General features: G+C 45.2%; 1 protein-coding gene across 6 annotated transcripts; it reads left to right on the top strand.

Annotated features, from left to right (window-relative positions):
* Nucleotides 1-19086: 19086 nt before the first annotated feature.
* otx2a (orthodenticle homeobox 2a) lies at nucleotides 19087-23829 on the top strand. 6 transcript variants are annotated; one of them, XM_081701604.1, is made up of 5 exons: nucleotides 19087-19378; nucleotides 21056-21116; nucleotides 21204-21359; nucleotides 21608-21759; nucleotides 22327-23829. In XM_081701604.1, exons 3-5 carry the CDS (start codon nucleotides 21263-21265, stop codon nucleotides 23134-23136), a joined length of 1059 nt encoding a protein of 352 aa, XP_081557730.1. In that variant the 5' UTR covers nucleotides 19087-19378; nucleotides 21056-21116; nucleotides 21204-21262; the 3' UTR covers nucleotides 23137-23829. The 6 variants fall into 6 exon arrangements, with proteins under 6 accessions (XP_081557730.1, XP_081557729.1, XP_026869552.2 ...); XM_081701603.1 differs by having other exon boundaries at nucleotides 21051-21116; XM_027013751.3 differs by lacking the exon at nucleotides 21056-21116.
* The last annotated feature ends 227 nt before the right edge of the window (nucleotides 23830-24056 follow it).

Below are 24056 nucleotides of genomic sequence, written 5' to 3'. Positions count from 1 at the left end.
TTTTGCCTTCTGCAGCGTCTCAGAGAAACCTCTCATACAGCAGAGTGCTTCGAACACACACACACACACCTTCTACACAGTTAGTGCTCCTGACACACACACACACACACACACACCTACTGCACAGTTAGTGCTCCTGACACACACACACACACACACCTTCTACACAGTTAGTGCTCCTGACACACACACCTACTGCACAGTTAGTGCTCCTGACACACACACACACACACACACACACACACACACCTTCTGCACAGTTAGTGCTCCTGACACACACACACAAACACATATACATACACACACACACCTTCTGCACATATCGAGCTCCGATCTCACACACACACACCTTCTGCACAGCTAGTGTTCCAAACATGCTAACACACCTTCTGCCGTACCTCAGACAGGAACCTTTTCATACTAAACTCCGTCTCATACAGAATCCACAGCAATTCAAATGCGCAAACATGGTTTCTTTGGATTTAATATGAACGCAGGTTTATGGTACTAATAATGATATAAACCCCTATTCTAGCCTGCGAGCTGGTTGGAGTAATTCCTCTCCTGCTCCTCCTTGCATCACGTCCTGCCACCCATTTCCTTGAGAACTCGGGTTTAAATGCAGACGTTTTGCCATTCCGGGGAAATGAGAGAGTGGTGCCATGGTGTTGTTCTTCAGAGCACGACACTGGTGATGTGCAGGACCTCTCTGTAGTGTTGATGAGGTGCCAACAGACCCACACGCAGATCAAGGCCAAGTGACTTCACGGAATAAATCAGAAGGAAACGCATGGCCAAGGAAAGCTGGTGCAGAGGTCAGAGGTCATTCTAGAATTCATTCATCTTTAGGTACATTAGCATTACCGGATGCACAGTTTCTTCAGGACAGATCAGACAGGTTAATGTCTACCAACACCAGTGAGAGACTGTTGTGTGGGTGTGGACATGTTGACATTCTAGACAGCTCCTTCCAGAAGTTGCTGCTTTCTCGCTCATGGAGAGGTAAGAAAAGTCCTGCACACACATGTAAATACATTCTCTCGCCCTCTCTCTCTCTCTCTCTCTCTCTCTCCTCCTCCAGGGTGGAGAATGCCACCACTCCTGTTGAGTGCCCCTGGGTCTTCCTCCATTTGCATCTCTGCTTCGCATTGTGTGGGCCTGAACAATGGCCACAAACAAACCATTAAGATGGAAATGGCTGCAATGTAGTTAATTAGTCCTCTCTGCTGGGACTGTTAGCTGAGAGAGATGAAGCTAAACTGCTTTGGGCCGGCAGACAGGAGGGGGGTACGCGCGTGCACGGCGCGGCTGTGGGCTGCCGGCGGACTTCCCAACAGCGCTACCAGCACGCGGTGCTTCCCAAAGGGTCCAGGCAGCCACGAAGCGTCCGAAGTTCACCATCCGCCCAAAATTCCTCTCATGAGAAACGTGCTGTGATTCTGACCCGCTGCCCTCTTCATGCAGTGCACGTGTTTGTGCTCCTAACCAATCTGTGTGGTGATGGAAAATGGAGGCTGATTTGTTTTTGTTTGTTTGTTTGAATTTGATCTTTTAATGATTTCTTTTTAATTCTTTTAAAGTCTTCCATGTGAAAAGTTGTTTGGTCAGCGAGCGTTGGAGGAGGCTGAAACCGTGGTGAGCTCTGTGTCGTTTTTAGTCATTTCGTTAGCACCTTGTTGCTTTGCTGCAGGGTCTCCTCCTCTTTTTCATACCTTACAAGGGATATGGGAACTGAGACGCCTCGTTATCTCGGCTTAATTAACTGTGACTGTTGCCAGACTGGCTGGAACTGGCACCCACTGATGACCTCATCAACCCAAGTTATAAGGAGTCCTTTTTGATTGCGTGGGTTTAATCGTCGTTACACACCCATCTATCTCCATTAATGTCAAGAGTGTGTGTGTGTGTGTGTGTGTGTGTGTTTGTGTTTCTGTGTGTGTATGAGACAGACAGAGAGAGAGAGAGAGAGAGAGAGTGTCGGACAAAACTAGTGTGAGACTCATCCCGGTGTATGTGCAGCTCCATGCCTATGTGAGTGTATACCTGTCTGTGTGATTTGTGTGTTCCACTCACTTTTTCTAGTTGTGACGAGTTCTCCAGACCTCAGTCAGCACAAACAGCTGACATTCCCTGCCTTAATCTCTACTCCAGCACACGGACATCTCGTTCCCTGCGTTAGTCCATACTCCAGCAAACGGACGTCTCGGAGATCCCCGTGTCGCACTCGATTGCTGTTTCTCACCTGACACGCATTCCTTTACCAACGTACACAGGGCTTAATTAATGTTAAGCTAATTAATGTTTACTCTGCTATACAGGTGTTAATTAACCCTGCTGATAGGGAAGGTTAATAAGTAGAGGCTTTAATTAGGGCGTAGCGGGAGGGGGGTGGAGTCACACACATGTGTAACTGATGACTTGTGGTTGATGTTAGCTTTGCTTTGGGGGTGAATTAAAGGTCTGGTCAGAAACCACAGGGACGGTGTCGGCACCGTCAAGTATCGCTCATGTTGCTACATTTTAGCAGGTGGGTCTTTGCGGCAGTGTTGTTGCCGTTGATTGTGGTTGCCATAACAACGGCTGGCTTGCTGTTTGCTCTTTCTTGCTGCCACTGGTGAAGCAGTTGTAGTTAGTCATGCTTGTGTCTAGACTGCCCTTAGATGAGTGCTACATGTTTCAGGGAAAGTTAAGCATCAGTGGGGACATTAAGATGTACTATTAAGATGTGAGGAGCCGCATGTGTCTTGTCTGTGTTCACATGCTGAGCGTGTCTCATCAACCTTCTCAGACCCAACAGACTGATGCCTTCTGCACCAGGATTGGTGCAATTCTATGGTGCGGTCAGCACCTGAACCAAGATTAGCCTCTTGCTTCACTCTATCAGGGTCGTCAGGTCTAGGCTGTGTTAATTGCTGGCTTGTGGTGAGGCACCAGCAGGAATGGTCCTGCCCCCCTCACCCAGCCCCGCCCCTTGCCCCGCCCCCTGCCCCTCACCCAGCCCCGCCCCCTGCCCTAAGCACATTATCGGGCTGGTTCTTTAGGGAGCACCATGCCCATGAGAAGCTTAGACTTCATTATAATAACACATCCGTGCTCCGCCAGGGACTCGGTCTGGTACGCAGCTGGCTGGGTCTCACTGACCTAGTCTCTTACACACACACACACAAACACACACATAAAAGAATGCCATTTTTAACTAACTCAAACGGGAAGACTTGTATAATCTTTCAGCAGTTAGGCCTGGAAACAAACGAGTTAAGAGTGTAAATGCCCAGATCCTTCAGTCCTGAGGAGGGAGCAGAGCGACTGTGACCACAGGAAACAGAGGCCCCTCTAAGCTCTGGGGGAGCTCCACGCCTATCTGGTCATTTTTATAGAAGTGCACCCAAACCATTTCAAAGCTGATACTGGGCTTATGCAATGGAAATCTTATGTTGGAGATTCTTATTTTGATCTGGTTGGGCAAAAAATAATAATATTTTAATATTTGCAACTAAGCGTTAAGTAATAATGCAACATTAAACTATAAAGACTATAAGACCGTGCCAACGCGAGTACACTGCACAGGGCAGCAGCATGTAAGACATGCCAGGATTTTGTTTCTAACTACTTTCTCTTTTCTGTCTGTTTTTTGTCTATTTTATGTCATAAATAGACAAAAATGTGTGACAGAAGCTAGTGAATGAATGACTCTGTGATTATGGGGCACTTGGAAGAAGGGAGGAGGGAGAGAGAGAGACAGAGGGAGAGAAAGAGAGAAGGATCAGGAGGATTAGGCATCGGTATCCCTTGGGCATTGTCTGGAAATCTGGAGATAAAGAATGCTGTGCGCGCGTGCGTGCGTGTGTGTTCGTGCATGCGTGTGTGCGCGTGCGTGTGCGTGTGTGTATGTGTGTGTGTGTGTGTGTGCTCGTGTGTGTGTGTGTGTGTGTGTGTGTGTGTGTGTGTGTGTGTGTGTGTGTGTGCATGCTAAAGGAGCAGGTGTTAGGAGCATGGGGGGAAGGGAGAAGGTATTCTGGTGGCCAACATTCATAAACCATATGGTCAGAAGATCCAGTGATTCTATCAAAAATGTGACCCAAACCCCTGAGTGATCTTTTGGGATCCAAAACGTACTTTAGCTAAGTAAATATCCCAAAACTAAATATGAGGTCAGTTGACTCCAGCCGAGACATTTGTGTGTTCATGGCTGTTCCAGGCAATTTGTCGGCAAATTCATTCACAATTCCACTGGCTCAAAGCTGTCCAAGGAGACCACCGTAGCTGTTCAGTCACGGGCTGTAGTGGAGTTGTGAAAAAGTGCAGTGCTCCAGTGCAAATCCTCTTGAGACTAAGATCAGTCTGTTCCTAATACTTGTTTTATTCTCCGTGGTTTAGTTTTCTAAACAAACCCTTGAACCTTGGCGAGTCCTGAGCTCTGTGTATTGCTACCAGTCCTTTACCTTTTTAACGGCTAATTAAGGACCCCCCCACCCCCCAACTCCAAACAGATCATTCAGATAACTAACTCGGAGGATGTCCTAAAGAAATCACTGCCATTACGCCCAAATCCCCGTGCCCAACCCAAGCATTGTTAGCAGGGTAATTCCTCAAAACGGTACCATCACTGCTAACAATGAAGAGACAGAGATGTCAGTCAGCATCTCGCGCTGCCAAACAGGCAACTAGAATACAGCTCACATGACCATACTGGCAACATTTTGTGATTCGCTGGCTACGTTACCGTTGTTTACCATGGTAAAACCCCGCGCACCTCACACGGTTCCATCACTGTGACCTATGACCTAAGCTTCTGTGCACTTTTAGCTGTGTTGGTGTCATTTGGCTGAAGTACTGCTTTAAGCTGTGCCCCTGACCAGCAATGCAAGCAGGGACCAGTCCATTCTGATGCTAACGAGGGCAGCTTCTTGCTATCAGCGCTGCGTGATTAGCCGGGGTCTTCTTCCCACCCTCCAGCTCTGCTAGATGCTCTGATTGGGGTTTGTTTTGTTTTTTTGTTTGTTTTCCCCCTCATTTCCCCCACCCTTCTGTTGCCATGTTTAGGCCACAGATACACACCCACAGGCCAGAGCCAACAGACTCCTGGGTATGATGATCAGATAACCCTGATAAGAGAATACTCTCCGTGTTCTTTAGCAGTTTAAAGATCTGCTGAAAGGTTCGTGGTGATGGGTGGAAACGAGGAGCTCTGATCCAGAAAAAAAGCTTACAAACACATTTGTGAGACATTCGTGTGATTACTGGCTGAATGTAACAGAATCCATCACTGCCTGCAGCTCATAACTGTATGCGTTACTGTGCTGATGGGACTGTGCTGACGTGTCAACGTGTCCATGCTGACGTGATTGTACCTTTTCTTCTGCCTTTTGTTGGCTGAAGGGAAGGTACTCGGTTTGATCCTGAAAATGTGTCTGTTCCTCACGCTAATGGCCTCTGGAAGAGAGAAATTCCCTGATGGAATTCCTGGTATTCCCTGCTGACTTTAGTCAGATGCTGCTGTTAATTGTGTTAGCAGCAGGGCCATTAGTGTGAGATTAATTCATTAGGTAAAAGGGTGCGTTGGGGGCAGTGTTTCTCGGGGCTAATATGACACATCTCTGACTTGTCTTCACAATCGCCCTGGGGAGTCTCTGTCTGTCTGTCCCCCTCTCTCTGTCTCAGGTTTTCTCTCTCTCTCTCTCTCTCTCTCTCTCTCTTTCTCACACACCTTCTAGTAGAAGAGAATGAGACAACATTCCTTCTATTATTTCCTTTTCTTTCATTCTTTCTTTCTGTTTCATGCATACAGTGCGGAACATGCACTAGAAAACATGTGAATGTGTATGTATTTGGTTGTTTGTAGTGTGTTTATTTTGTGTGTGTGTGTGTGTGTGTATGTGTGCATGAGAGATGGGCTGGGTGGTCTTAGAAACCACCAGGCGAGCAGTCTAAGTACACAGATACACAAGCTTGTTGGTCCTTCTGTAGCTCTGTCAACACTCAACTCTCATCTGTGGCAGTGAAAACCTTTTAGTACTGAGCAGATAGAATCTAACACGGAGAGAGGGAGAGAGTGATATTTGTTACAGCAGAGAGAGGGAGAGGAGAGAGAGTGATATTTGTTACAGCAGAGAGAGGGAGAGGAGAGAGAGAGTAATATTTGTAACAGCAGAGAGAGAGAGAGTGATATTTGTAACAGCAGAGAGAGGAGAGAGAGTGATATTTGTTACAGCAGAGAGAGGGAGAGGAGAGAGTGATATTTGTAACAGCAGAGAGAGGGAGAGGAGAGAGAGTGATATTTGTAACAGCAGAGAGAGAGAGTGATATTTGTAACAGCAGAGAGAGGGAGAGGAGAGAGAGAGTGATATTTGTTACAGCAGGGAGAGGAGAGAGAGAGAGAGTGATATTTGTAACAGCAGAGAGAGAGAGAGTGATATTTGTAACAGCAGAGAGAGGGAGAGGAGAGAGAGAGTGATATTTGTTACAGCAGAGAGAGGGAGAGGAGAGAGAGAGTGATATTTGTAACAGCAGAGAGAGGGAGAGGAGAGGGAGAGTGATATTTGTTACAGCAGGGAGAGGAGAGAGAGAGAGAGAGTGATATTTGTAACAGCAGAGAGAGAGAGAGTGATATTTGTAACAGAGAGGGAGAGGAGAGAGAGAGTGATATTTGCTACAGCAGAGAGAGGGAGAGGAGAGAGAGAGTGATATTTGTAACAGCAGAGAGAGAGAGAGTGATATTTGTAACAGCAGAGAGAGTGAGTGATATTTGTTACAGCAGAGAGGAAAGAGAGTGATATTTGTAACAGCAGAGAGAGAGTGATATTTGTTACAGCAGAGAGAGGGGAGAGAGAGTGATATTTGTAACAGCAGAGAGAGAGAGTAATATTTGTTACAGCAGAGAGAGAGAGTGATATTTGTTATAGCAGAGAGGAAAGAGTGATATTTGTAACAGCAGAGAGAGAGTCATATTTGTTACAGCAGAGAGAGGGGAGAGAGAGTGATATTTGTAACAGCAGAGAGAGAGAGTGATATTTGTTACAGCAGAGAGAGGGAGAGGAGAGAGAGAGTGATATTTGTAACAGCAGAGAGAGAGAGAATGATATTTGTTACAGCAGAGAGAGGGAGAGGAGAGAGAATGATATTTGTTACAGCAGAGAGAGGGAGAGGAGAGAGAGAGTGATATTTGTAACAGCAGAGAGAGGGAGAGGAGAGAGTGATATTTGTAACAGCAGAGAGAGGGAGAGAGAGAGTGATATTTGTAACAGCATGTAATAGCACAGTTGCCTCTTAAAGTGTCTGCATGCTCAGTGGGCAGGGCAACATTTGGCAGGTGCCACCATATACTGCAAATATCATTCATTCACCACCTCTCTTTCTCTTGTTCACACATGTGCTCACGCACACACACACGCACGCACACACACACACACACACAAACACGCACACACAAACAGATCAGGGTAACACACTCCATTCCTGACTAATCTGCACTGTGGCAACGTGCATTGTTGCTCTATGCAAATGTAGTCACTTTAGAATGAGCGTGAGGGAGCATGGGGGGCCACGGGGGGTATGAACCAGAGCCAGAGAGTAGAGTCCTGAGAGGATAATGTGCCTTCTATACCCCAGAACCACAGAAGGATTACCTCGCTCTCCATCTCTCTCACTCGCTCTACATCTCTCTCTCACTCTCTCTCACTCGCTCTCCATCTCTCTCTCTCTCTCTCTCTCACTCGCTCTCCATCTCTCTCTCTCTCTCACTCTCTCTCTCTCTCTCACTCGCTCTCCATCTCACTCTTTCTCTCTCTCTCTCTCTCACTCGCTCTCATCTCACTCTTTCTCTCTCTCTCTCTCTCTCTCACTCGCTCTCATCTCACTCTTTCTCTCTCTCTCTCTCTCTCTCTCTCACTTGCTCTCTCACTCGCTCTCCATCTCTCTCACTCACTCTACATCTCTCTCTCACTCTCTCTCACTCGCTCTACATCTCTCTCTCACTCTCTCTCACTCGCTCTCCATCTCTCTCTCTCTCTCTCTCACTCGCTCTCCATCTCTCTCTCTCTCTCTCACTCGCTCTCCATCTCACTCTTTCTCTCTCTCTCTCTCTCTCTCTCACTCGCTCTCATCTCACTCTTTCTCTCTCTCTCTCCATCTCTCTCTCTCTCTCTCACTCGCTCTCTCACTCACTCTCCATCTCTCTCTCCCCCCCCCGGGTAGTCCCACGTTGCCCCATTGCCCATCACGAATGCAGGAAGAAGGAGAGGAGGGTGGATAAACCGTTAAGTTCATTCACACAGGATGGAGCGCTAGAGAGCTTAATTCCATCAAAGACGAGAGAGAGAGAGAGAGAGAAAAAGAATGATTAATTTATTCTAAACCCCCCCCCACACACACCCTCCGCTTCTTGGTGCTGCAGCTGCATTGTTTGGGTGTGAATGCGGGTCGGTAGCAGAGCATCTGGTACTGGTCAGAATTCGTCCCTTAAGCGGTCCAGACAAACCCCCCACCCCCCTTGCTAACCGTGTCTACGAAACTAAAAAAGCGACGAGTGTCTTTCCCCCTCTCCCTCCCTCTTTCTCTCCGTCTCTCTCTCTCTCTCTTTCTGATTCATATGATTTTTTTCTCCTCTCAGGAGATTAGGAGCGCTTGCTATAGCGGAGGATTTGAGTAATCATTTGTGAAACGTTGCTCTTTTCGTCAGCATACGCGTGAGCACTGTTAGCGACTTAGCAGTGCTGATCTTTAAAGAGTAATTAAAGAAGTTTAATGCCTTTTTTGTTGTTGTTGTGAGAAGCTCAGTGACCAGATGTTTTGTAGTCCAGTGTGTGTAAGCGTGTGAGTTTCTGTAGTCCAGTGTATGTAAGGGTGTGAGTTTCTGTAGTTTAGTGTGTGTAAAGCAGATGCAAAAATACTACCTCCTCTGATGATCTGAGAAGTGTGTGGTGTTGGATTTCTGTGCAGTGATTTTGGTGTTTAGGTGTTTACGAAACGAACAAGAACCATTTCAACTGAATAAGAAAACAGGCTAACCTGACTAGGTCCACTCACGCTAGGCCCACTCACTCTAGATAAACTCATGCTAGGTCCACTCACGCTAGATAAACTCACACTAGAGTCACTGATCTCTGTGAAACGCTAACGTGATCTAGTGGATCACACTAGGTCCACTCATACTAGATCCACTCATGCTAGATAAACTAATGCTAGGTCCACTCACGGTACATAAACTCTCACTAGAGTCACTGATCTCTGTGAAATGCTAACATGATCTAGTGGATCAGACTAGATCCACTCACGCTAGGTCCACTCACACTAGGTCCACTCACGCTAGGTCCACTCACGCTAGATAAACTCTCACTAGAGTCACCGATCTCTGTGAAACGCTAACATGATCTAGTGGATCATACTAGGTCCACTCACGCTAGGTCCACTCACACTAGGTCCACTCACGCTAGGTCCACTCACGCTAGATAAACTCTCACTAGAGTCACCGATCTCTGTGAAACGCTAACGTGATCTAGTGGATCACACTAGATCCACTCACGCCAGGTCCACTCACATTAGCTTTGTTTCTTACCACTCATCCACTCATTCGATCGTCCTTCATTCGACATGTTCATCTATCCATCCATCTCTATTTCTTTTTTCTCTCATTTGCTAACTTACTCAGTCACACAATCACATGGCCGTCCCCTCTCTCTCTCGCTGCTTTGTGTAACGAGTGGGCTCTGTGCCTGTGAACACCGGCGTCGTGCTGCTCGTCAGATAAAGGCGTGTAAATGAGAATATCTCCTTCCTTACGCGGGGCTCCTGGCCTCTTTATGAGAGACACTCCCCTCCTCCCCACAACCGATGAGAAAGAGCTCCGCGGGGCAGGGGGTCCGGCCCTCGCCCACAAATCATATTTCCCATGCTAAAAGCCTCCCACATAATCAGCGTCCTATAAAGAGATCGACAAGTGGGTTTTGTGTGGACCTCGAGCAAGGGGGCGGGGGTGAAAAAAAAGACATTCGTCAAAGAAACGGAAGTGGACCGGACCCTTCTAGACGAACTGGCCCCCAACTCCACAGAACCGACACCCCACGTCCCCCCCGGCCCAGGTTGTTCAGAAGAGACACCGCGATGTCATTAGGAGAAGACGCTGGGGGTGGAGCTGTGGGACACTGTAACCTATCACAGACCACCACACTCCTACCACCAGGGCTTTCTGCTTTTGTTCTCAGGTTATTAAGCTCTGATATGACCCTCTGTTCCTCTGTGTGTGTGTGTGTGTGTGTGTGTGTGTGTGTGTGTGTGTGTGTGTGTGAGAGGAACTATTGAGAAGCACACTTCTAGACGTAGGCCCTACCTCTGCTCTCTGTGAGGGCCTAATGTCTTCTGCCTCTTGAGAGAGTGCACCGCTGTGTCTGTCCCCAGGAAGGCTCTTTAGGTTCAGATGAACTGGGGGCGTCTGCTGAAAGTAAGGATGTGTTATAAATGACCTCTGCTTCTGATGGCTCGGAACAAAATAATATCAAACATTATGCCTCACGTTTTTAATTTCACAGTCTTCATCTTGAACATGAAAGCATGTAGTATCCAACGTGACTGCAGGCGGCAGGAGACGTCCTGCTAGTAGCAGAGGACGTCCTGCGTTCTGCTTTGGCGGTACTGTAGAGCAGGACCCTGAGCTACCATGAGTGGGCTGAATTTCATATTTATCCCTACTTATAACGCAGTAATAACAAATGTATCAGATCACTTTATTCTGCAAATATTTTCCTGAGAAAACTGATTAGTTAAAGCCTTTATTGTACCCATAAGCAGTGTCTCAAGTGCTCCTATAATTCCAGAATGGGCGAGTGATTTTAATGGGCAGTACGCTGAGTGCTTAGTGGGTGTTGGGGCAAGTAGCATTTAACGGAAAACACACAGAACATCATCAGCAGTTATTAGACCGGGCCAGAATGGGGTTGTTGAAATAGCTTCCAGAGTTAACTTTCCATTATAAAACCAGTAAGTAACCAGGAGTCCTCAGCCTGCCCTGGACACCCATTCAGACCACAAATCCATATCTGTCCTGTCTTTTCCATGAGGGGTACCGTGTACTTCAAACACATTTTGCAGAGCTGTGTGTGTGTGTGTGTCAAAGGAAGGTCTAATCTAATAATTGCAGTGTGTTTTCTACCTTGATGGCTCTTCTCTGCGGGGGTCGCGGCAGGTCTCTGAAGCACCGCTGTCCACCAGCAGACACCCCCAGCCTCTCAGGGTAATTAAATCAATCCGTCTAAGCCGCCCTGCACGGAGGCTGCGGCCCTGGTCCCAAACACGACACTGCAGGCTTGCTTAAGGTCCGTTCCACCCGGGACAGGCCCAGAACTGTAAAGGGACGTAACGACTGATGTTCAGGCTGCCCGGAGGAGCAGGAACGAGAGAGCAACAGATATGCCGGCTGCCGTAGTTTAGTGTTCCTCTACAGAGACAACGGCGTAAACGCAGTAAACGGCCACACACTCCCGTCTGCACATGGACGCTGCCATCCTGCTCTTATCGTTGTAACGAGAGGTCCGTGCGGCCTTGTCGAAAACTCAGATACACAAATTGGATTACGAAAGGAAGGATTAAACCAATGAGAGAGAGAGAGAGAGAGAGAGAGAGAGTGAGTGGGGGATGACAAACAAGAAAAGCTGTGATCACAGACTTTAATATATTTCTTTGCTGTCTTCTGTCCTTTCTTCACCCCCCTATGCTCCTCTTTCTCTCCGATGGAAGGAGAAGCCTCTCTGAGTCCTGGGCTTATTAAACCCAGGATTAATTTGTAATGCTCTCTTTCCCCCGAAGGCGACTGGCAGATTTGCTATCTAAAGCAAACAGGGCGAAAGTGCAATAAAAAGTGAGCAAGAGCAGAACGCAAACTTCCCTCGTCGTGGTCGGGGGGGGGGGGGGGTGTTTAAGGGCTTTTCGGGGTGGGGGGGGGTTGTTGGCGGATTAAAAAAAGGAAGTTGTATCCTTGAATAATTCCTCTACCGCAAAAAGAAGGGAGAGATCGACATACGTTAGGAAGGGGTTTGTAAACAGAGCATCTCCTATTGGTTTGTTTGTTATGTGTTAATGACAAATTGAATGGAACTGCAAACAGTACAGAAGCAACCATATCGGTGTAGGGAGCTCTGACGAGCTCACCAGCTGGGTGGCTTTTTTAAAGGTAGGGTGTGGGATGAAGAACTCTGCTCTGGCCACGGGGTGTGATGGGCGGACCACTCACTTGGACTTCGTTTATGACATCATAATGATCTTTACTGTAATACCTATAGATGCTAGAATGACACGTTCGGGCCCTTTAATCATGAATCTGTGTTGCATCTTTATAAACCTGGCCTTGTGATTTATTGTGTAATTATTTTCTATGAGAAAAAAAAATATTGTCATCATATTTCTGGTGTTTTTGAGTTATATCAAAAAATGAAATAAATTAACTTTACAGTTTTGCATATATTTAGCTTTTAAAAAAAAGATCATTAAGAGTTTTTGTTGATAAGAACTCCAAAAATAAAAAAAAAACTGTTTGAGTGTTTGTGCATGCCTGTGATTATGAGGAAACATGTCTGCGTTCTTGGGTGTGTTTCGAGGAGTCCACGTGTGTCCAGCGGAATACACGCGCAGTAGTCCCGTCTTGATCTTGCACTATGACTCGTTAGTCTCTCTTTATTCCCTGTGGTCTCCTCGATAGCGCCTGGATTAGATTTGCTCCTTCGCGTCTCGCTGGCCGTCGCTCGCCACGGCTCTCCGTGGAGCCGAGGAGATTTGTTCCGTCTATCCCGGCTGATTTAGCAGAGGAGGAGCGGAGGAGCTGTCGTCCAGGCAGGGAGCGCGTGGGCTTGACTCTGTTTTCAGGACACCCGCCTGTAGTCCATCAGCGGTTTGTCCCGTCACCTGATCAGATATGCGAGACCGCACGGGCTAAGAGCGACGGCCGAGCGCTTAAAGTGCTTAATTATTTAACTCAGTAAGACACCTGGCGACGGCAAGCGGGCCGTTCTGTACGAGCGGCTCCGTTTTCTATCGCGGTCGGTCTGCCTGATCTAAAAGCGACCATGCGCGGGTCCCCGCGGCCTTAATCTCGAGGAGAAGACTTTCCAGCCGTCGCAGGCTCTCTCTGCGAATATGCTGCTGCTTTTTTTTTGCTTTTTTTTTTTTTTTTTTTTACGAAAGAAAATAAAGCAGAGAAGAAGGGAAACGCCTGAAAAAAACAAAAAAAACAACACTGATTAAAAAAATGACAGAGCGCGTTATCTATGGTTGTCATGTGTCTGAGTGACAATAGGTGGCTCTGTGGTTTCTGAGTGCGAATGGGCCCCTGCATGCAAGGCCCTATAAAGGCGTTCCAATCACCTATTATGTGGCCCTAAATCCCTGGATGCCTTTCAGGACACTGGCAGTGGTTTCATCCGTATGGCGTGTAACCTTTTCCAATGGCCAATTCCGAGTGATTGATTTTGACGTGCGCTTGGCGTCCCGCCAGAGCACCACAGGTTGCCACGGCGAATGCGACCGGCCCCTGATAAACCTTCCTGCTCCGTAATCAATAACTTGTAATTAGTGAAGCTTTGGGATTCTAATACCTGCTTTGTGTGTGTGTGTGTGTGTGTGTGTGTGTGTGTGTGTGTGTGTGTGTGTGTGTGTTTTAATAGTGTAATGAGGAGATTGGGATCATAATCTACTGATTTGATATCAATTAATCTGTGTCCCAGCAGCGGGTGTGGGATTAGAGATAATGTGATAGAATAGAAGAAAAGAACATCTTTTTCAAATCTTGGAATAATGAGTTTCTTACCAGATCCGGTCACGGTGTCATCTATTTGCTGCGCTTGACACACCACCGCATGCACGGCCATTTAATGTAGTTACTCCAAATTCAATCAGGGACGGTTTGATTCCGTAATCGCTGATCTTCATTCAGTTTGGGCTGGTCTGCGGATGCCCGTCTGGGTGGCTGGGACACCAGGAACGCTCTCGGGCCGCCTGTGAAGAATTGATTCAGGCTTTTTAAGAGAGAGATGCATTCAGGGGACCTTACTTTTGTCGTTAAGTCCGTTTTATGAGATAAGACATTTTTATGGCTCCAAAATCAATATGTAATCCCATACAAAGAATGATCCCCAGACCATCTCTGTTTTTTTTTTGTTTTGGGGGGGGTGTGCATGTGTCTGCGTGTGTGTGTGTGTTACGTCCGCCAGCAGTGAGGGAGAATCGTTGCACAGCCGCACAACCTAACTATTATGGGATGGCAGCCGTGGTAGTGCCCAGCTGTGCGGCGCTGCTGGTGGAGATAAGGAGAGAGCAATCCCAGGCCTGGCCCAAGCAGGAGACATGAGGTTTGGCTGCGTTACACGGCTCCAGCCGCACACAAATGTTTAAAGAGTTCCTCCTCTGTTGGAAATCCCAATCTGAACCCCCTTTTCCCTGTCTAGTCTTTCAGCAGCTGGATTGATATCAAGGAGATGGGGATGGTGTTACTCTCTCGCACTCTGCTTTTCTCTTCCACTGAAAACGAGTTTGGGAGACCCCAACAACAGTCACGTTTGTAAATCAGTTCAGTCTCTCTCTCTCTCTCTGTCTCCCTCTTTCTCTCTCTCTTTCTCTCTCTCTCTTAATCCCTCTCCCTTTCTTCCTTTCTTTCTCTTTCTGAGCTTTCTGGGGGTGGGTCAGAAAGATCTGAACCTGCACATTCTTGTGTTGCTGTATGAGGCTCACATGGTAACCAGAGAGAGAGAGAGAGAGAGCGAGAGAGAGAGAGAGAGAGTGAGTGAGTGAGTGTGTAAGAGAGAGGGATGCAAGTTTTAACCTGATTCCCCATGAGCGAATGGCAAGACAAGAGAGCAAGTGAAAGAGAGAAAAAATGGGTTTGTCCAGCCAGGAGGAGTTTCCTTGAATTTGAGTATGAAGCATGAAGCTACCTGGATCAGCACAAAAGTGTGTGCGTGTGCGTGTATATGTACGTGTGCACATGTGTGCGTGTGTGTGTGCCTGTGCGCACGTGTTATCAAATACAGTAGTCAGCAAGGATTTATATGCACTTAAGTTTAGAGATCAAAACAATTCTGTTCCGTGTGTGTGTGTGTGTGTGTGTGTGTGTGTGTGTGTGTGTTGTGAAGTTGTCTTCCCTGTGTGTTTGCGTGCATATCTGGTTTCTACTCCTGAGTCTTGTTTTGTTCCGTTGGGTCTTTCATCACCCCTCCCCTGTATTTACCCTCCTAATGAGGGGGGCGGGACAACACCCTTGTGATTGACAGCCACGCACTCCCCTCTAATTCCCCCCCACTCCCCAAACACTGTGCCTACCTGTTCCAAGCCCCACCCAACTTCCACTTCTAATTTGCTCTGGTGGTGTTAGTTTGGGAAATGTGTTTTCCAAGAGTTACTTTAAATGCCGTTCCAGTCTTAACAAGGGCCTCTCTCTCTAGCGGTGTATTTTAACTTCATCATCAGGCCATTTCTGAGCTGACGGTGATTTTGCAGGCTAGCCGGATAACTTAAGGTGGCACCAGATTGAACCGAACACAGTTCTGCTGGGATAAGACTTAGACTACCTTAAAAGTAAAGTAGTTTTCTTGTTCACCTATGGATCCAGCTTCAGGTTAGGGTGCCCAGGTGTGGAAGGTGTCATGAGAGTGTGTGGAGGTGGAAGACATAGGGAACCCAGGAGTGCCAAAGAAAACCACTGATGTTTATGAGGGTTTCATTCTAAAGGTGGGCATTGATGTGTATGAGGTTTTAATGATCAAATTAGGCATCGGTGTATATGAGGGTTTAATTCTAAAGGTGGGCATTGCATAATCACAGTGCAAGTCTCAGGTTTCCGCTGGATGTTGGTCACACTGAGTGATGGGTGACTCGTCACCCGTCATGCCCTCTGCTCTCTGCGGGAGGCCAAAAGTCTCAACAACACGTTTAGAAGATCCTAGCAGACAGCCAGGGTTTCGCTGTCCTTATCAGCGCCCAAACATCCCGCCCCAGCAGTCTCTGGGGTGGTGGGTCTGCCTGTGTGCGCTGTAGTTTCCCAGAGCCGGGTGCAGTCGTGAACCACTCCACGAGCGTGGACCCAGAGGACAAGCGTACATTTCTAATCTTGTTGGCCAACGTCAGGCCGTACGCACGGACTGCGCTCTACAGCGCTAGAAAGGCCCATGCAGTGTCATATCGTGTAGTTATACAAGAATATTTATTGTTATTTTTTGATGTGGAGACACAATGTAAATTATTAACTTTCTATCTAATTATTATTATTATTAGCATCTCTGTGTGGGTGTATGGGTGTGTGGGTGTGTGCGAGATACTTTTCTGTATATATTATGTGTTATTCAGAAGACAAAATGATTAGAGAAGTAATGCCACCTCTCAAAACTAGTTTGTCCGCGTGTGTGTATGTTTTGATTCTCAGGAATAAAAACAGAGGAAACCTGTAGGTGTGTCTCGAGAGTGGGTGATAGAGAGCTTTAACTACGTTCAGTAATTTCGGTGTATATAATTAAACATTATGTGGTAGGTGTCATAAACTTACTATCCTAAATATGAACTATTAATATTAAGGTTTCCTATTAGTCTGCGCAGTTGTTTTTGCAGTTGAACTGATTATAAATAGTCTTGCGTGAATTTGTTTGTTGTTTACTATTATATTCTAAGCAAAGGTCTTTTGATTATTGTCCTCGTCCACATTTTTGACAGAAACAGCTAAAGGTTTCTCCTCTGGGTCGCCTGCGACGAAGAGACAGTCACACACCGTTTCATCGGCGCGTGTTCATGTCTTATTCCCATTCTAAAGTGGCCTGTTTTTGGACCATGTGTTGCAAGGTCCGATTATGCGTATTTAATGCGAATACACACCCGAACAAACAAACTCTATCTGGACTGACAGCATATCATTCATTATGCTAATTGTTTCAAGTTGTGGTTTCAAGGGATGGAATCAAGCCCATGTGTATTGACAAGTCACTCGAATGCTTGCGCTCTTTTTAACTAACATTATACGGTGCAAACGAATGTAATTTATTTTAGTTTAATGTTTAATTTGGAACAGATCATTTTTACAGTTTGTGTTTAAAAATAATCTGAAATACCATACCACGTACTATGAAACAATTTATTTCATTCTGCAGTCTTTCTTTAAACATTAGGCCTAATTTGAATTTAACGAAACAGCAAAAACTGACGTTAATCTTTCTAGTGCATGATTTTAGAAAACCGTACCAAGTACTACCGACATTGTTGCTTTATGACTGATCCTTAATTTATGTTCGTGTCACCAGTAAAACACTCCAATAACTGCACTAATACAAAACGTTCGTTTTATTATACTTGCATGTTGCATTTATGTGTTTCCTTTCGAATTCATTAAAAATTGTAGGTTTCAAAATCAATTGCCGTGTCGTGTACATAAAGTACCTACGAGAAATAACTTTATAATCGGCGGAAGAAAGAAAAAGAAAGGAAGAGGGGATGGATGGATGGATGAATGAAAAAAGAAAGAAACGAGATTTTTATTGGCTTCTTTCCACGTTACAAATTCTATGCTTCCTGTAAATCACCCGCGGTAATGGATTGCTGGTCTGTGTATTACGCACGGAAAAGCCTGTTCCCGCAGGTGTTGAACCGGCTGATCTTTAAGAGGCTATAGCCAGAAGAGGAGGGTGTTTAAAAAAAACTGTAACAAAGATAAACCTATCTCCGCGCTCATGCTTTCTGACAACTTAGGGATTTAGCGGGGATTTTATGCATCATCGTTTTAATAAGTACCGACAATTTACAAGAAGTACGCCAATCCCAGGCCGGGCCAAAGAGACCAATCACCCCGGCTAGCACACATCCCTTTAGTCTCCCTGATCCCGCGGCTTTACCGGCTTAGCGCCGGGGAAACTCTTCGGCAGTTCGGGATTAGACAAATACTCCCGTAACAATAGACTTGGGCCACTAGATATCTTGATACATTGGGTATCAATTCCACAGTCTGTAACCGGCTTTCTTGGGGATAACTTTTAAAATATAGACAAATAAGTAAATAGATAAATAACTAAATAAATGTTGCTTTGGGTTCCTCTTTTAGAGATTTTGTAAGGGATTTTGTTCTGCTGTCGCTTCTCGTTTGGAATTTTTGTTGTGTACAATGCCTGCTTCATCAAACCCAATCATTTTTTTTTTTATAAATTACGCACTTATTGGTTATGTCTCGGCTAACAGACATACGTTAATTCTTACAGCGTAGGCCTACTTCAGACCAACAGATAACTTTTCGTCACTTGAGGTGTATTAACGTCTAAATATTCTAACGTGAGCGATTTTCTGGTTCTTAGAAATATGACTACCTATATAAATCTAAGTATTTTCCTCTGTTTTTTCCCTACAAAATATGTAATTATTTAATATATATTCGAATTGTTTCTATTATACTTCATAACAGATTTGACCGAGAAATGCGTTTAAACAAAGTATGAAATGTAAATAATTTTTCTTAACACAACAAACATACTCATATTTTCTAAAAAGAAATTACGTATGCATCTTGATTAAATGTGCACTAAAACACCGTGCATTTTCAGAGTTAGTTAAATGATCTTTATCACCACTACGTACGCAACACATCACTATACCACTGAGATTATTACTTCACTCACTTCAACATAATTTGTTTATTGAGATATTCAAATTAAATAAATTGCTAACTTTGTTTTTAAACCTTTACGCCACGTGCTCTTATTAACCTACGCTTATTTTAATGTGTAAAGTCCGTTTTTTAAATATTTTCTTAGTCGGATGTTTACCAACATTTATCGATCATGTTGATTGCGTATTATTGAAACAATAGGTGTTTAGTTTCGTTACGTTTACGATGTTTTCGTAATGCACCAACTCTGTAAGTTCAAATAAAAAGTGTTTCAATAGTTTACTTTCACGAACGATTCGTTCTTTCGCACCGCAAGTTAACGTGTCGTCACATTTAGGGGCGGGGTCAGTTGGCCGTTCTTGCTCGTGAGTGGCTAGCTCACTCGCCTGTAAGGAAATAATATTCGTTTTGATTGGCTGGGATGGGCGGTTTCGCAGGTATCCTTTACTCTTAGACGGACAGGGCATCAAAAAAGTGATCAATCTCAATTCGTCAACATTGGCAATCACCTTAGCATAGCTCCAGACGCATGTATAAGATGAGTCCGAGACATCTGCTCTTTTTAAGCGACAACGATTGATTAAATGCTGCGTATTGAAGTGGATTTTTATGTTCAGCGTTTTTCTGTGGTCAAGTCTTGACCACAGTACTTCCTTAATTTCTTTTGGTTGTAAACGTTTCGCTAACAGACTTCGATTGCCCGTGAGTAGTTAGTCCCGTGGATGTTGTCTGCGGAAAGTGGATAAATAAGCAAAAGATACCTAGGTAAGCAGCTTCTTTCGTTTATTTATTTGTAATTGTGTTTATTTATTTATTTATTGAAGTTTTGTTTTTAAAATAAATCTTTAAAAATAACTTTAAAATTACAAATTACAACAGACTACTCGCGAGTCTCGAGTGTTGCTTAATTTGTTAAACTAAAAGCAAGTATATCAAGCACCACAGTTAAATATAGTATGCCTGCTGCAACAGTTTTCAGCAATTTGCATATGTAAACAGCAAACTTTTGTTTCGTGAGACGCAAAAAAGTGTCGCAATATCTTTTTCACAGGGACTCTTGAAATTGCATGCATATTACAAGCTTTGCAATTTCGACTGTTTTTTTTTTTTTACTTGTAAATGTATTATATGTTTTAAATAGAGTTCGTGTGCCAACACTGCATGCTTAAGAATAAATTTTATCTGTTCGGGTAACTCAAACGTATGCGTGAAGCGAACGGGTGAGTTTGGCTTTCGGGGGTTGTCATTTATTTAGTCGATAAGACGTATTCTGCATGGAGACCCCTCTAGGCCTGATGTAAATGGATAAGAGGGATGATTGGCGCAGTTGCTGGTAATTTACATCTGGTTAAACCCCGTCTATGGAATCACAGTGGATTCTATAGGCCTCTTTGCAATCCTGCGTTATCTGCGTGGGCTTAATGGAGCTATTCATAGGAATGAGAGCCAAAGAAAAGCGCGCCATGTCATTTACCAAACTTTTGTCTTAATACATTTGTACTTCTCCCCTATAACAATAGCAGTGAAACGAAGTCTGTTCCTCCCAAATAATTTCGATCTGGCGCAGTAAAGCTTGCACGCCGTCCCGCGTTCAACTTGGGCCCTCGAGCAAGAAGCCAGTGAAGTAAAATAAAGCAACAACCCCTTCCTATTGCAAGTATTGTTTTTCTAACGAGTGCATTTGTTTCCTTTTTCACTGTTAAAGGTTACTGGAATAAGCATATGCGTTCTCGTGCGCGCTTATACTCGCCTCCAGAGTGACCAGATGTTTAATGCTACACGGCAACGTATGCTTAAAGTAAATATGCTGTTGGATGTGGAGATGCGGACATTTAATTCTGTCTTCGTTACGCCCGTGCGGTTTAGCTACCAAGACTCCTGTACATTTGTTAATGTAATTTCCCTGGCAACGATAGTTCGCGAGGGACCGTAATTTTCAAAGTTGCCAGCTTTTACGATATTTGCGGAATTTTTGTATTTTATGTAGGCCAAACAACAAAGTGCATAACTGACATATTCTGGCCCTTTGAGCGAAAGAGGTTTAGTCGTTACAAACCAAAAAACTTCCAAGTACCGCTCGTTCTCCCTGCTATAGACAGGCCTGACGTGTAAACGGCCAATTAGTCTTTGAAGTTCTCTTGATTATTCGAGTGTGAAAAGAGTGATTGTTGAGGACAGGTTACTGGTCATATTCCTACTTGATCTCAGCCTAACGACAACTCGCTTTTCTTTTTCAAGAACTGACGCGTTTTGATTGTTTTTCACCCGGGATAATTATGTTCACCCAGGATAATTATGTTTGAAGCTGCCTTCTAAGCGCTTTCTGGCTTTGATGATAAAATGTTGCCATTACATTACAATGCCATTACATTGTAGATGTGTTGAATTTAGACAGGGTCAAGAGAACTTATGCCCTGTGATTTTAAACTTTTTAAAGAACAGGTTGAATTGCTTTGCGTTGCAACTGCAGATGCAAAACTCGCCTGGTATTATTAATGTTAACGTAAGTCAACATTTAAAAACCACTTTTTTTTTTCCATATTACTTGCTACTTATTTTCTGTCTGATCAACATTACTTCATCTTCGCAGGTTTTCGTTCGTGGTAAACTCAGCGGCGCGGACGCCTTTGCCCCGTGAGCGCTGCTAGAATGATGTCATACCTCAAGCAGGCCCCATACGCCATGAACGGCCTGGGGCTCGCGAGCGCGACCATGGACCTGCTGCATCCGTCGGTTGGCTATCCGGGTATGCACGCGGGTTTTCACGTCGCTCCTCTGCGGACTGTAAAGCATGCGTGCAGTTCGTACACGTTTGTGTGTTGTTTTTTTTCCCATTTAGTTCAGTAAGTTCGGCAAACTCTTGGCAAATTGCAACTTAAATTGTATGCACATGCAACTAAATCTAAAGTTTGCTATTCGTTCGAGACGAGTTATTATGTACGTTATTTACCGTGGAAAAAAAAAAATTCATTTCGACTTTTTGTATTTTTTAAGCGAACCCTCGGAAACAAAGAAGGGAGCGGACGACTTTCACGCGCACTCAGCTGGACATTTTGGAGTCCCTGTTTGCCAAGACGCGGTACCCGGACATTTTCATGCGCGAGGAAGTAGCTTTGAAAATCAATTTACCGGAGTCCAGAGTGCAGGTATGCCCACTGACGGTTCATTTTAATCCTATATTACAATTTTAGCTATGCACATTTAAAATCTCTCAACGGCTGAGCGAAGTGGGCCCGTATGACTTAAGAAACCACCCTGGGATTTGGTATGCAGAAGACAGGGTAGTTTAAAGGGACTCTTTCTTTCACACACAAACACACACATACAAACTTCTAAGATAATTTCACGCTGCAGAGCTTCTTTTTGACAACACACTTTAATTAGAAAGAAGTGCCAAAGAGAGAAACAGAAACACACACACACACACAGCTTTTTAAACATTTAGACATTGACTAGACATAAATAGAGCATCCAGGTTTTCAGACCTCACTGAAGATGCTCTGAGACGTGTAGGAGTTTTTTCATGCATCATTAAACAGCACACCCTGAAATACTGCAGCACTGAATGAAGGCTGGCTGGTCTCTACTAGTTTCCCCATATAAATAGTAGCATTAACATTTTTGGATGAAAAATCCCCTGAAGGGCCTATTAAGCTCTTAAGTAGAAGTATGACTGTGTGTGTGTTAATCTTTGGTTCTCTGCTTTCGGGTAGGTATGGTTTAAGAACAGGAGAGCCAAATGCCGGCAACAGCAGCAAAGTGGCAGCAATACCAAAATCCGCCCGGCAAAGAAAAAAGCCTCCCCATCCCGCGAGAGCCCTGGCTCAGAGAGCAGCGGCCAGTTCACCCCTCCGGCCATCTCCAGCACCAACTCTTCCTCGTCCTCCTCTTCTTCCTCCTCTTCTGCCTCCAACCCCTCAGGTCTGGGTGGGCTGGGCATTAGCAGTGGCTCCGCCTCTGGGGCCACACCTGTGTCATCCATATGGAGCCCCGCCCCTATCTCACCCCTCCCGGCCCCGCCCACCCTTCCTGACCCTGCGCCACCCACGAGTGCCTCCTGCATGCAGCGTAGTGTTTCCGGGGGCGGCGGGGCCCCCGGAGTGCCTTCGTACCCTGTGTCCTATAACCAGACGCCCGGATACGCCCAGGGCTACTCCGGCACTACGTCCGGGTCATACTTTGGAAGCATGGATTGTAGCTCCTACCTGGCTCCCATGCACAGCCATCCCCACCACCCACATTCGCACCATCCGCAGCTTAGCTCCATGACAGGCACCGGGGTGTCCGGGCACCACCCACACCACCCGCATCACCTCGGGCAGAGCAATGGGCAGCACCACCCTCACCCGCACCAGGGCTACGGCAGCACGGTGCTGCCATTCAGCTCAACAGACTGTGTGGATTACAAAGACTACAAAGAGCAAGCTGCCACCGCATCGTCATGGAAACTGAACTTCAGCTCGGCAGCGGCAGACTGTTTGGACTACAAAGACCAGGCCGCCTGGCGCTTTCAGGTCTTGTGAGGAGTTTTTTTTTTTGTTGTTGTTGTTGTTGTTTGTTTTGGGGTTTTTTTTGTAAGAAATGACGCTTGTTTTATTTTTGTTGAAAACCTTTTTTTGCCGCCCCCAAAATAAAAAACTTCGAATTTTTACTTTAAAGACATTAAAAGGAGCATGATTTTGAACCCTCTTTGCAAAATGGATTTAAAAGGAAAAGAAAAAAAAGGGGGGATGTCGTGGCGTTAGAGGATTGGTCGAATGCCAAAGGTGTTTTTGGAGTGCGTGTTGCTGTAACCACCTTTCCCGCCTTACTGCAGAAGAGCGTGCGAACTCTGAAGACTAGTTTCCTTCTGTAGCCCTCACCAAAGTTTCTCTAAAATAAAACTTTTGTTTTTCCCAGCAAAGGCTGTAACGTGTACGCTCGCTTACCACACTTGAATAGGCTACCATTTGGCATTTGAAAGACAAAGTACGAATCTCCGAAACATGCTGTCAAGAACCTGTTCGCCTTCTTTGAAACATGACGCACCGACTTGAAGGAAGTGCGGCTCCCGTTCCAAGGGGAACGGGAGGTTTTGTGCGTCTATGAAGGCAAAGATAAATATTATGTCTCCTATATTGTCCTACGATAAATAAATGTGAACCCAACCTCTTTGTTCCTGTAAAATGAGCAAATACATTTTTGCATTATGTATATTAAAATATGTTTTAAACGCAGTTTTGTTTTTGTGTAATGTTCAATAAAGCGGAGCATATAAGTGTTGGATATAATTACTCCAAGACCTAAAGAGACATACTAATGCAAAGCGAGGCTATCTGTCGCTATTCAATAGTGTATATAGGCCTATAAAAGAAATACGTGTAAATTTCATATTTTACTCCTGCAAAAGTGAAGAATAATTCTTTATATTTCCGTAAAAAACCGTTTGATCTGAGCAAGTCAA

The sequence above is a fragment of the Electrophorus electricus genome, chromosome 18, assembly GCF_041902795.1.
Source record: "Electrophorus electricus isolate QZ-2024a chromosome 18, ASM4190279v1, whole genome shotgun sequence".
NCBI lineage: Eukaryota > Metazoa > Chordata > Actinopteri > Gymnotiformes > Gymnotidae > Electrophorus > Electrophorus electricus.
The sequence above is the reverse complement of the archived record's forward strand: the minus strand, read 5'-3'. Positions and strand labels throughout refer to the sequence as shown.

Excerpts from the sequence above, each read along its gene's own strand:
- otx2a (XM_027013751.3), top strand. The coding sequence starts at position 21,263 with ATGATGTCATACCTCAAGCAGGCCCCATACGCCATGAACGGCCTGGGG. Across the intron at positions 21,360-21,607 it reads TCCGTCGGTTGGCTATCCGG|CGAACCCTCGGAAACAAAGA; the intron begins GTATGCACGCGG and ends GTATTTTTTAAG. Across the intron at positions 21,760-22,326 it reads TACCGGAGTCCAGAGTGCAG|GTATGGTTTAAGAACAGGAG; the intron begins GTATGCCCACTG and ends GCTTTCGGGTAG.